Below are 13,906 nucleotides of genomic sequence, written 5' to 3'. Positions count from 1 at the left end.
CATCCTCCACTACAGAGAGGGGAGTGGTCAATAACATCCTCCACTACAGAGAGGGGAGTGGTCAATAACATCCTCCAATACAGAGAGGGGAGTGGTCAATAACATCCTCCATTACAGAGAGGGAGTGGTCAATAACATCCTCCACTACAGAGAGGGGAGTGGTCAATAACATCCTCCACTACAGAGAGGGGAGTGGTCAATAACATCCTCCACTACAGAGAGGGGAGTGGTCAATAACATCCTCCATTACAGAGAGGGGAGTGGTCAATAACATCCTCCCTACAGAGAGGGGAGTGGTCAATAACATCCTCCCCTACAGAGAGGGAGTGGTCAATAACATCCTCCATTACAGAGAGGGGAGTGGTCAATAACATCCTCCACTACAGAGAGGGGAGTGGTCAATAACATCCTCCACTACAGAGAGGGGAGTGGTCAATAACATCCTCCACTACAGAGAGGGAGTGGTCAATAACATCCTCCACTACAGAGAGGGGAGTGGTCAATAACATCCTCCAATACAGAGAGGGGAGTGGTCAATAACATCCTCCCCTACAGAGAGGGGAGTGGTCAATAACATCCTCCACTACAGAGAGGGAGTGGTCAATAACATCCTCCACTACAGAGAGGGGAGTGGTCAATAACATCCTCCAATACAGAGAGGGGAGTGGTCAATAACATCCTCCACTACAGAGAGGGGAGTGGTCAATAACATCCTCCACTACAGAGAGGAGTGGTCAATAACATCCTCCACTACAGAGAGGGGAGTGGTCAACAACATCCTCCACTACAGAGAGGGGAGTGGTCAATAACATCCTCCACTACAGAGAGGAGTGGTCAATAACATCCTCCACTACAGAGAGGGGAGTGGTCAACAACATCCTCCACTACAGAGAGGGGAGTGGTCAATAACATCCTCCACTACAGAGAGGGGAGTGGTCAATAACATCCTCCACTACAGAGAGGGAGTGGTCAATAACATCCTCCCCTACAGAGAGGGAGTGTCAATAACATCCTCCATTACAGAGAGGGAGTGGTCAATAACATCCTCCAATACAGAGAGGGAGTGGTCAATAACATCCTCCACTACAGAGAGGGGAGTGGTCAATAACATCCTCCACTACAGAGAGGGGAGTGGTCAATAACATCCTCCACTACAGAGAGGGGAGTGGTCAATAACATCCTCCACTACAGAGAGGGGAGTGGTCAATAACATCCTCCACTACAGAGAGGGGAGTGGTCAATAACATCCTCCACTACAGAGAGGGGAGTGGTCAATAACATCCTCCACTACAGAGAGGGGAGTGGTCAATAACATCCTCCATTACAGAGAGGGGAGTGGTCAATAACATCCTCCAATACAGAGAGGGGAGTGGTCAATAACATCCTCCACTACAGAGAGGGGAGTGGTCAATAACATCCTCCACTACAGAGAGGGGAGTGGTCAATAACATCCTCCACTACAGAGAGGGGAGTGGTCAATAACATCCTCCACTACAGAGAGGGGAGTGGTCAATAACATCCTCCACTACAGAGAGGGGAGTGGTCAATAACATCCTCCACTACAGAGAGGGGAGTGGTCAATAACATCCTCCACTACAGAGAGGGAGTGGTCAATAACATCCTCCACTACAGAGAGGGGAGTGGTCAATAACATCCTCCACTACAGAGAGGGGAGTGGTCAATAACATCCTCCAATACAGAGAGGGGAGTGGTCAATAACATCCTCCACTACAGAGAGGGAGTGGTCAATAACATCCTCCACTACAGAGAGGGAGTGGTCAATAACATCCTCCACTACAGAGAGGGGAGTGGTCAATAACATCCTCCACTACAGAGAGGGGAGTGGTCAATAACATCCTCCACTACAGAGAGGGGAGTGGTCAATAACATCCTCCCCTACAGAGAGGGGAGTGGTCAATAACATCCTCCAATACAGAGAGGGGAGTGGTCAATAACATCCTCCACTACAGAGAGGGGAGTGGTCAATAACATCCTCCACTACAGAGAGGGGAGTGGTCAATAACATCCTCCACTACAGAGAGGGGAGTGGTCAATAACATCCTCCACTACAGAGAGGGGAGTGGTCAATAACATCCTCCAATACAGAGAGGGGAGTGGTCAATAACATCCTCCACTACAGAGAGGGGAGTGGTCAATAACATCCTCCACTACAGAGAGGGGAGTGGTCAATAACATCCTCCACTACAGAGAGGGGAGTGGTCAATAACATCCTCCATTACAGAGAGGGGAGTGGTCAATAACATCCTCCACTACAGAGAGGGGAGTGGTCAATAACATCCTCCACTACAGAGAGGGGAGTGGTCAATAACATCCTCCATTACAGAGAGGGGAGTGGTCAATAACATCCTCCAATACAGAGAGGGGAGTGGTCAATAACATCCTCCATTACAGAGAGGGGAGTGGTCAATAACATCCTCCATTACAGAGAGGGGAGTGGTCAATAACATCCTCCACTACAGAGAGGGGAGTGGTCAACAACATCCTCCACTACAGAGAGGGGAGTGGTCAATAACATCCTCCCCTACAGAGAGGGGAGTGGTCAATAACATCCTCCACTACAGAGAGGGGAGTGGTCAACAACATCCTCCACTACAGAGAGGGGAGTGGTCAATAACATCCTCCCCTACAGAGAGGGGAGTGGTCAATAACGTGGTCAATAACATCCTCCACTACAGAGAGGGGAGTGGTCAACAACATCCTCCACTACAGAGAGGGGAGTGGTCAATAACATCCTCCACTACAGAGAGGGGAGTGGTCAATAACATCCTCCACTACAGAGAGGGGAGTGGTCAATAACATCCTCCACTACAGAGAGGGGAGTGGTCAATAACATCCTCCACTACAGAGAGGGGAGTGGTCAATAACATCCTCCCCTACAGAGAGGGGAGTGGTCAATAACATCCTCCACTACAGAGAGGGGAGTGGTCAATAACATCCTCCACTACAGAGAGGGGAGTGGTCAATAACATCCTTCCCCTACAGAGAGGGGAGTGGTCAATAACATCCTCCACTACAGAGAGGGGAGTGGTCAATAACATCCTCCACTACAGAGAGGGGAGTGGTCAATAACATCCTCCACTACAGAGAGGGAGTGGTCAATAACATCCTCCACTACAGAGAGGGGAGTGGTCAATAACATCCTCCACTACAGAGAGGGAGTGGTCAATAACATCCTCCAATACAGAGAGGGGAGTGGTCAATAACATCCTCCCCTACAGAGAGGGGAGTGGTCAATAACATCCTCCCCTACAGAGAGGGGAGTGGTCAATAACATCCTCCACTACAGAGAGGGAGTGGTCAATAACATCCTCCACTCCAGAGAGGGGAGTGGTCAATAACATCCTCCATTACAGAGAGGGGAGTGGTCAATAACATCCTCCACTACAGAGAGGGGAGTGGTCAATAACATCCTCCACTACAGAGAGGGGAGTGGTCAATAACATCCTCCACTACAGAGAGGGGAGTGGTCAATAACATCCTCCACTACAGAGAGGGGAGTGGTCAACAACATCCTCCACTACAGAGAGGGGAGTGGTCAATAACATCCTCCCCTACAGAGAGGGGAGTGGTCAATAACATCCTCCCCTACAGAGAGGGGAGTGGTCAATAACATCCTCCCTACAGAGAGGGGAGTGGTCAATAACATCCTCCACTACAGAGAGGGAGTGGTCAATAACATCCTCCACTACAGAGAGGGAGTGGTCAATAACATCCTCCCCTACAGAGAGGGGAGTGGTCAATAACATCCTCCAATACAGAGAGGGAGTGGTCAATAACATCCTCCACTACAGAGAGGGAGTGGTCAATAACATCCTCCCCTACAGAGAGGGGAGTGGTCAATAACATCCTCCCCTACAGAGAGGGAGTGGTCAATAACATCCTCCACTACAGAGAGGGGAGTGGTCAATAACATCCTCCAATACAGAGAGGGGAGTGGTCAATAACATCCTCCACTACAGAGAGGGGAGTGGTCAATAACATCCTCCACTACAGAGAGGGGAGTGGTCAATAACATCCTCCATTACAGAGAGGGGAGTGGTCAACAACATCCTCCCCTACAGAGAGGGGAGTGGTCAATAACATCCTCCACTACAGAGAGGGGAGTGGTCAATAACATCCTCCACTACAGAGAGGGGAGTGGTCAATAACATCCTCCATTACAGAGAGGGGAGTGGTCAATAACATCCTCCAATACAGAGAGGGGTGGTCAATAACATCCTCCACTACAGAGAGGGGAGTGGTCAATAACATCCTCCACTACAGAGAGGGGAGTGGTCAATAACATCCTCCACTACAGAGAGGGAGTGGTCAATAACATCCTCCAATACAGAGAGGGGAGTGGTCAATAACATCCTCCACTACAGAGAGGGGAGTGGTCAATAACATCCTCCCTACAGAGAGGGGAGTGGTCAATAACATCCTCCACTACAGAGAGGGAGTGGTCAATAACATCCTCCACTACAGAGAGGGGGGTGGTCAATAACATCCTCCCCTACAGAGAGGGGAGTGGTCAATAACATCCTCCACTACAGAGAGGGGAGTGGTCAATAACATCCTCCACTACAGAGAGGGAGTGGTCAATAACATCCTCCACGACAGAGAGGGGAGTGGTCAATAACATCCTCCACGACAGAGAGGGAGTGGTCAATAACATCCTCCACTACAGAGAGGGGAGTGGTCAATAACATCCTCCACTACAGAGAGGGAGTGGTCAATAACATCCTCCATTACAGAGAGGGGAGTGGTCAATAACATCCTCCACTACAGAGAGGGGAGTGGTCAATAACATCCTCCACTACAGAGAGGGAGTGGTCAATAACATCCTCCAATACAGAGAGGGAGTGGTCAACAACATCCTCCCCTACAGAGAGGGGAGTGGTCAATAACATCCTCCACTACAGAGAGGGGAGTGGTCAATAACATCCTCCCCTACAGAGAGGGGAGTGGTCAATAACATCCTCCACTACAGAGAGGGGAGTGGTCAATAACATCCTCCACTACAGAGAGGGAGTGGTCAATAACATCCTCCACTACAGAGAAGGGAGTGGTCAATAACATCCTCCACTACAGAGAGGGGAGTGGTCAATAACATCCTCCACTACAGAGAGGGAGTGGTCAATAACATCCTCCACTACAGAGAGGGGAGTGGTCAATAACATCCTCCACTACAGAGAGGGGAGTGGTCAATAACATCCTCCACTACAGAGAGGGGAGTGGTCAATAACATCCTCCACTACAGAGAGGGGAGTGGTCAATAACATCCTCCCCTACAGAGAGGGGAGTGGTCAATAACATCCTCCACTACAGAGAGGGAGTGGTCAATAACATCCTCCACTACAGAGAGGGAGTGGTCAATAACATCCTCCCCTACAGAGAGGGGAGTGGTCAACAACATCCTCCACGACAGAGAGGGAGTGGTCAACAACATCCTCCCCTACAGAGAGGGAGTGGTCAATAACATCCTCCACTACAGAGAGGGGAGTGGTCAATAACATCCTCCACTACAGAGAGGGGAGTGGTCAATAACATCCTCCACTACAGAGAGGGGAGTGGTCAATAACATCCTCCACTACAGAGGGGAGTGGTCAATAACATCCTCCAATACAGAGAGGGGAGTGGTCAACAACATCCTCCCTACAGAGAGGGGAGTGGTCAATAACATCCTCCACTACAGAGAGGGGAGTGGTCAATAACATCCTCCACTACAGAGAGGGAGTGGTCAATAACATCCTCCACTACAGAGAGGAGTGGTCAATAACATCCTCCACTACAGAGAGGGGAGTGGTCAATAACATCCTCCACTACAGAGAGGGAGTGGTCAATAACATCCTCCACTACAGAGAGGGAGTGGTCAATAACATCCTCCAATACAGAGAGGGAGTGGTCAATAACATCCTCCACTACAGAGAGGGGTGGTCAATAACATCCTCCACTACAGAGAGGGGAGTGGTCAATAACATCCTCCACTACAGAGAGGGGAGTGGTCAATAACATCCTCCACTACAGAGAGGGAGTGGTCAATAACATCCTCCACTCCAGAGAGGGAGTGGTCAATAACATCCTCCACTACAGAGAGGGGAGTGGTCAATAACATCCTCCACTACAGAGAGGGGAGTGGTCAATAACATCCTCCCCTACAGAGAGGGGAGTGGTCAATAACATCCTCCCCTACAGAGAGGGGAGTGGTCAATAACATCCTCCACTACAGAGAGGGGAGTGGTCAATAACATCCTCCACTACAGAGAGGGGAGTGGTCAACAACATCCTCCACTACAGAGAGGGGAGTGGTCAACAACATCCTCCACTACAGAGAGGGGAGTGGTCAACAACATCCTCCACTACAGAGAGGGGAGTGGTCAATAACATCCTCCACGACAGAGAGGGGAGTGGTCAATAACATCCTCCACTACAGAGAGGGGAGTGGTCAATAACATCCTCTACTACAGAGAGGGGAGTGGTCAATAACATCCTCCACTACAGAGAGGGGAGTGGTCAATAACATCCTCCAATACAGAGAGGGGAGTGGTCAATAACATCCTCCACTACAGAGAGGGGAGTGGTCAATAACATCCTCCAATACAGAGAGGGGAGTGGTCAATAACATCCTCCACTACAGAGAGGGGAGTGGTCAATAACATCCTCCATTACAGAGAGGGGAGTGGTCAATAACATCCTCCAATACAGAGAGGGGAGTGGTCAATAACATCCTCCACTACAGAGAGGGGAGTGGTCAATAACATCCTCCATTACAGAGAGGGGAGTGGTCAATAACATCCTCCAATACAGAGAGGGAGTGGTCAATAACATCCTCCACTACAGAGAGGGAGTGGTCAATAACATCCTCCACTACAGAGAGGGGAGTGGTCAATAACATCCTCCACTACAGAGAGGGAGTGGTCAATAACATCCTCCAATACAGAGAGGGGAGTGGTCAATAACATCCTCCACTACAGAGAGGGGAGTGGTCAATAACATCCTCCCCTACAGAGAGGGGAGTGGTCAATAACATCCTCCACTACAGAGAGGGGAGTGGTCAATAACATCCTCCATTACAGAGAGGGGAGTGGTCAATAACACCCTCCACTACAGAGAGGGGAGTGGTCAATAACATCCTCCACTACAGAGAGGGGAGTGGTCAATAACATCCTCCACTACAGAGAGGGGAGTGGTCAATAACATCCTCCCCTACAGAGAGGGGAGTGGTCAATAACATCCTCCACTACAGAGAGGGGAGTGGTCAATAACATCCTCCCTACAGAGAGGAGTGGTCAATAACATCCTCCACTACAGAGAGGGGAGTGGTCAATAACATCCTCCACTACAGAGAGGGGAGTGGTCAATAACATCCTCCAATACAGAGAGGGGAGTGGTCAACAACATCCTCCCCTACAGAGAGGGGAGTGGTCAATAACATCCTCCACTACAGAGAGGGGAGTGGTCAATAACATCCTCCCCTACAGAGAGGGGAGTGGTCAATAACATCCTCCACTACAGAGAGGGGAGTGGTCAATAACATCCTCCACTACAGAGAGGGGAGTGGTCAATAACATCCTCCAATACAGAGAGGGGAGTGGTCAATAACATCCTCCACTACAGAGAGGGGAGTGGTCAATAACATCCTCCCCTACAGAGAGGGGAGTGGTCAATAACATCCTCCATTACAGAGAGGGGAGTGGTCAATAACATCCTCCACTACAGAGAGGGGAGTGGTCAATAACATCCTCCACTACAGAGAGGGAGTGGTCAATAACATCCTCCACTCCAGAGAGGGAGTGGTCAATAACATCCTCCACTACAGAGAGGGGAGTGGTCAATAACATCCTCCACTACAGAGAGGGGAGTGGTCAATAACATCCTCCACTAGAGAGAGGGGAGTGGTCAATAACATCCTCCACTCCAGAGAGGGGAGTGGTCAATAACATCCTCCACTACAGAGAGGGGAGTGGTCAATAACATCCTCCACTCCAGAGAGGGGAGTGGTCAATAACATCCTCCACTACAGAGAGGGGAGTGGTCAATAACATCCTCCACTACAGAGAGGGGAGTGGTCAATAACATCCTCCACTACAGAGAGGGAGTGGTCAATAACATCCTCCCCTACAGAGAGGGGGGAGTGGTCAATAACATCCTCCACTACAGAGAGGGGAGTGGTCAATAACATCCTCCACTACAGAGAGGGGAGTGGTCAATAACATCCTCCACTACAGAGAGGGGAGTGGTCAATAACATCCTCCATTACAGAGAGGGGAGTGGTCAATAACATCCTCCACTACAGAGAGGGGAGTGGTCAATAACATCCTCCCCTACAGAGAGGGGAGTGGTCAATAACATCCTCCACTACAGAGAGGGGAGTGGTCAATAACATCCTCCACTACAGAGAGGGGAGTGGTCAATAACATCCTCCACTACAGAGAGGGGAGTGGTCAATAACATCCTCCACTACAGAGAGGGGAGTGGTCAATAACATCCTCCAATACAGAGAGGGGAGTGGTCAACAACATCCTCCCCTACAGAGAGGGGAGTGGTCAATAACATCCTCCACTACAGAGAGGGGAGTGGTCAATAACATCCTCCCCTACAGAGAGGGGAGTGGTCAATAACATCCTCCACTACAGAGAGGGGAGTGGTCAATAACATCCTCCCCTACAGAGAGGGGAGTGGTCAATAACATCCTCCACTACAGAGAGGGGAGTGGTCAATAACATCCTCCACTACAGAGAGGGGAGTGGTCAATAACATCCTCCCCTACAGAGAGGGAGTGGTCAATAACATCCTCCACTACAGAGAGGGAGTGGTCAATAACATCCTCCACTACAGAGAGGGGAGTGGTCAATAACATCCTCCACTACAGAGAGGGGAGTGGTCAATAACATCCTCCACTACAGAGAGGGAGTGGTCAATAACATCCTCCAATACAGAGAGGGGAGTGGTCAACAACATCCTCCCCTACAGAGAGGGAGTGGTCAATAACATCCTCCAATACAGAGAGGGGAGTGGTCAATAACATCCTCCACTACAGAGAGGGGAGTGGTCAATAACATCCTCCACTACAGAGAGGGGAGTGGTCAATAACATCCTCCACTACAGAGAGGGGAGTGGTCAATAACATCCTCCACTACAGAGAGGGGAGTGGTCAATAACATCCTCCACTACAGAGAGGGGAGTGGTCAATAACATCCTCCCCTACAGAGAGGGGAGTGGTCAATAACATCCTCCACTACAGAGAGGGGAGTGGTCAATAACATCCTCCAATACAGAGAGGGGAGTGGTCAATAACATCCTCCAATACAGAGAGGGGAGTGGTCAATAACATCCTCCATTACAGAGAGGGGAGTGGTCAATAACATCCTCCACTACAGAGAGGGGAGTGGTCAATAACATCCTCCACTACAGAGAGGGGAGTGGTCAATAACATCCTCCACTACAGAGGGGGAGTGGTCAATAACATCCTCCCCTACAGAGAGGGAGTGGTCAATAACATCCTCCAATACAGAGAGGGAGTGGTCAATAACATCCTCCACTACAGAGAGGGAGTGGTCAATAACATCCTCCAATACAGTGAGACCTCACCTTTCTCTTCTCTGGGTTGTTGACGGTTGCCAGGGCGATAAATCTGCTGACATGCTGAGTATTCTCCTGAAGAACAACATGATTCCTACACAAAAGCACACACACACACACACACACACACACACACACACACACACACACACACACACACACACACACACACACACACACACACACACGCGCGTTAACGCCCTCTACCGCAGCAAAGTGGTAGTATGGTAGTTTATATACAGTGTGAATTACCCTGTAAGGTTGTGTTGTGTGTGTGATAGTGTGTGTACCTGTAAGGTAGTCTCTCATAGTGAACTCCTTCTACCGCAGCAAAGTGGTAGCGAGGCTTCAGCTTGTAAGCCAGGTGGGAGATGGAGGTCGTTCCACAGAACTTAGTGTTGACTTCCTGAAACAAAGAAAAGTTAAAAATAAACAACACTGTTTAGCATCTGAGGCTGCTAGCTATTGGGTAGCGGGGCTAGTTAGAGGGTAGCGGGGCTAGTTAGAGGGTAGCAGGGCTAGTTAGAGGGTAGCAGGGCTAGTTAGAGGGTAGTGGGGCTAGTTAGAGGGTTATTAGAGGGTAGTGAGGCTAGTTAGAGGGTAACGGGGCTAGTTAGAGGGTAGCAGTTCTAGTTAGAGGGTAGCGGGGCTAGTTAGAGGGTAGCGGGGCTAGTTAGAGGGTAGCGGGGCTAGTTAGAGGGTAGCGGGGCTAGTTAGAGGGTAGCGGGGCTAGTTAGAGGGTAGCAGGGCTAGTTAGAGGGTAGTGGGGCTAGTTAGAGGGTTATTAGAGGGTAGTGAGGCTAGTTAGAGGGTAGCGGGGCTAGTTAGAGGGTAGTGGGGCTAGTTAGAGGGTAGCGGGGCTAGTTAGTGGGTAGCGGGGCTAGTTAGAGGGTAGCGGGGCTATTTAGAGGGTAGCGGGGCTAGTTAGAGGGTTATTAGAGGGTAGTGAGGCTAGTTAGAGGGTAGTGGGGCTAGTTAGAGGGTTATTAGAGGGTAGTGAGGCTAGTTAGAGGGTAACAGGGCTAGTTAGAGGGTAGCGGGGCTAGTTAGAGGGTAGCGGGGCTAGTTAGAGGGTAGCAGGGCTAGTTAGAGGGTAGCAGGGCTAGTTAGAGGGTAGCGGGGCTAGTTAGAGGGTAGCAGGGCTAGTTAGAGGGTAGCGGGGCTAGTTAGAGGGTAGCGGGGCTAGTTAGAGGGTAGCGGGGCTAGTTAGAGGGTAGCGGGGCTAGCAGCCTCAGATGCTAAACAGTGTTGTTTATTTTAAACTTTTCTTTGGTGGGGTAGTCAGAGTATTGGGTAGCGGGGCTAGTTAGAGGGTTGTTAGAGGGTAGTGGGCTCGTTAGAGGGTTGTTAGAGGGTAGTGGGCTCGTTAGAGGGTTGTTAGAGGGTAGTGGGCTCGTTAGAGGGTTGATAGAGGGTAGTGGGCTCGTTAGAGGGTTGTTAGAGGGTAGTGGGCTAGTTTGAGGGTTGTTAGAGGGTAGTGGGCTCGTTAGAGGGTTGTTAGAGGGTAGTGGGCTCGTTAGAGGGTTGTTAGAGGGTAGTGGGCTCGTTAGAGGGTTGTTAGAGGGTAGTGGGCTCGTTAGAGGGTTGTTAGAGGGTAGTGGGCTCGTTAAAGGGTTGTTAGAGGGGTAGTGAGGTTAGACGGAGGACGGGTAGTTCGGTTAGACGGAGGACGGGTAGTCGGGTGCTGATGAGGGTAGTCGGGTGCTGATGAGGGTAGTCGGGTGCTGATGAGGGTAGTCGGGTGCTGATGAGGGTAGTCGGGTGCTGATGAGGGTAGTTGGAGTGTCTTACGGGGCTGTTGGCGTACTGCCAGACTCCGCGGGGCCACTGTGATGTCAGCAGGATGTCCACTCCTCTGAACTGGTTGTTGCTAATCAGTGGCTCCACCAGCTGAGTGAGGTCTTTAGGAGAGAAGCAGTGAGCTGGAGTCGGATCCTGCTGCCCCTCACGACCACTCACATATGCTATCTGCAGGCCTGACGCCCCAGTGAAAACACCACGACGACCTGGCACACATAGTGAGAGAGAGAGAGTGTGAGTGTGAGTGTGAGTGTGTGTGTGAGTGTGTGTGTGTGTGTGTGTGTGTGTGTGTGTGTAAGTGAGAAATTGAGAGAGATATATGTTGTGGTCAAGCCTGTGAAACAGCAGTGAAAATACAGAGCAGTATTACCCAGGTAGGGTCAGAGGTCAGAGTCTACTCTTACCCAGGTAGGGTCAGAGGTCAGAGTCTACTCTTACCCAGGTAGGGTCAGAGGTCAGAGTCTACTCTTACCCAGGTATGGTCAGAGGTCAGAGTCTACTCTTACCCAGGTAGTGTCAGAGGTCAGAGTCTACTCTTACCCAGGTAGGTGATGTCAGTCTACTCAGGGTCAGGGGTCAGAGTCTACTCTTACCCAGGTAGGGTCAGAGGTCAGAGTCTACTCTTACCCAGGTTGGATCAGAGGTCAGAGTCTACTCTTACCCAGGTAGGTGATGTCAGTCTACTCAGGGTCAGAGGTCAGAGTCTACTCTTACCCAGGTAGGTGATGTCAGTCTACTCAGGGTCAGGGTTAGAGGTCAGAGTCTACTCTTACCCAGGTTGGTGATGTCAGTCTACTCAGGGTCAGGGGTCAGAGTCTACTCTTACCCAGGTAGGTGATGTCAGTCTACTCAGGGTTAGAGGTCAGAGTCTACTCTTACCCAGGTATGTGATGTCAGTCTACTCAGGGTTAGGGGTCAGAGTCTACTCTTACCCAGGTTGGTGATGTCAGTCTACTCAGGGTCAGAGGTCAGAGTCTACTCTTACCCAGGTTGGTGATGTCAGTCTACTCAGGGTCAGAGGTCAGAGTCTACTCTTACCCAGGTTGGTGATGTCAGTCTACTCAGGGTCAGAGGTCAGAGTCTACTCTTACCCAGGTTGGTGATGTCAGTCTACTCAGGGTTAGAGGTCAGAGTCTACTCTTACCCAGGTAGGTGATGTCAGTCTACTCAGGGTTAGGGGTCAGAGTCTACTCTTACCCAGGTATGTGATGTCAGTCTACTCAGGGTCAGAGGTCAGAGTCTACTATTACCCAGGTAGGTGATGTCAATTCTACTCAGGGTCAGGGGTCAGAGTCTACTCTTACCCAGGTAGGTGATGTCAGTCTACTCAGGGTTAGAGGTCAGAGTCTACTCTTACCCAGGTATGTGATGTCAGTCTACTCAGGGTCAGAGGTCAGAGTCTACTCTTACGCAGGTATGTGATGTCAGTCTACTCAGGGTCAGAGTCTACTATTACCCAGGTAGGTGATGTCAATTCTACTCAGGGTTAGAGGTCAGAGTCTACTCTTACCCAGGTTGGTGATGTCAGTCTACTCAGGGTTAGAGGTCAGAGTCTACTCTTACCCAGGTATGTGATGTCAGTCTACTCAGGGTCAGAGGTCAGAGTCTACTCTTACCTAGGTAGGTGATGTCAGTCTACTCAGGGTTAGAGGTCAGAGTCTACTCTTACCCAGGTAGGTGATGTCAATTCTACTCAGGGTTAGAGGTCAGAGTCTACTCTTACCCAGGTTGGTGATGTCAGTCTACTCAGGGTCAGAGGTCAGAGTCTACTCTTACCCAGGTAGGTGATGTCAATTCTACTCAGGGTTAGAGGTCAGAGTCTACTCTTACCCAGGTAGGTGATGTTGTCTGCTCAGGGTCAGAGGTCAGAGTCTACTCTTACCCAGGTAGGTGATGTCAGTCTACTCAGGGTCAGAGGTCAGAGTCTACTCTTACCCAGGTAGGTGATGTCAGTCTACTCAGGGTTAGGGGTCAGAGTCTACTCTTACCCAGGTAGGTGATGTCAGTCTACTCAGGGTTAGAGGTCAGAGTCTACTCTTACCCAGGTAGGTGATGTCAGTCTACTCAGGGTCAGAGGTCAGAGTCTACTCTTACCCAGGTAGGTGATGTCAGTCTACTCAGGGTCAGAGGTCAGAGTCTACTCTTACCCAGGTAGGTGATGTCAGTCTACTCAGGGTTAGGGGTCAGAGTCTACTCTTACCCAGGTAGGTGATGTCAGTCTACTCAGGGTTAGAGGTCAGAGTCTACTATTACCCAGGTAGGTGATGTCAGTCTACTCAGGGTCAGAGGTCAGAGTCTACTCTTACCCAGGTAGGTGATGTCAGTCTACTCAGGGTCAGAGGTCAGAGTCTACTCTTACCCAGGTAGGTGATGTCAGTCTACTCAGGGTCAGAGGTCAGAGTCTACTCTTACCCAGGTAGGTGATGTTGTCTGCCAGCTCACAGCCGTCAGCACTGGGGAAGAAGTGGAGGGTTTCCTGGCTGGCTGCTCCCAGGATGTAGGTGTGGATGGGAGCTGCAACAAC

The 13,906-nt window shown here is 50.3% G+C and overlaps 1 protein-coding gene and 1 long non-coding RNA gene across 2 annotated transcripts in view; one reads left to right on the top strand and one right to left on the bottom strand.

Annotated features, from left to right (window-relative positions):
- LOC127919247 (CWF19-like protein 1) overlaps positions 1-13,903 on the bottom strand; it is a gene marked incomplete at its 5' end in the record, with an annotated part of 50,949 nt that extends 37,046 nt beyond the window's left edge. Inside the window, 4 exons of the mRNA XM_052502730.1 lie at positions 9,592-9,676; positions 9,873-9,988; positions 11,374-11,588; positions 13,795-13,903. Of these exons, the coding sequence (XP_052358690.1) occupies positions 9,592-9,676; positions 9,873-9,988; positions 11,374-11,588; positions 13,795-13,903 (525 nt within the window). The remainder of the gene's footprint in view (positions 1-9,591; positions 9,677-9,872; positions 9,989-11,373; positions 11,589-13,794) is intronic.
- LOC127919246 (uncharacterized) lies at positions 13,253-13,759 on the top strand. The gene is made up of 3 exons (XR_008102336.1): positions 13,253-13,325; positions 13,432-13,537; positions 13,644-13,759. It is a non-coding gene; the product is annotated as an uncharacterized LOC127919246 (long non-coding RNA).
- Positions 13,904-13,906: the final 3 nt, after the last annotated feature.

The sequence above is a fragment of the Oncorhynchus keta genome, unplaced genomic scaffold (genome assembly GCF_023373465.1).
Source record: "Oncorhynchus keta strain PuntledgeMale-10-30-2019 unplaced genomic scaffold, Oket_V2 Un_contig_16088_pilon_pilon, whole genome shotgun sequence".
NCBI classification, from domain to species: Eukaryota; Metazoa; Chordata; class Actinopteri; order Salmoniformes; family Salmonidae; genus Oncorhynchus; species Oncorhynchus keta.
Note: the sequence above shows the minus strand (reverse complement) of the source record. Positions and strands in the feature narration are given on the sequence as shown.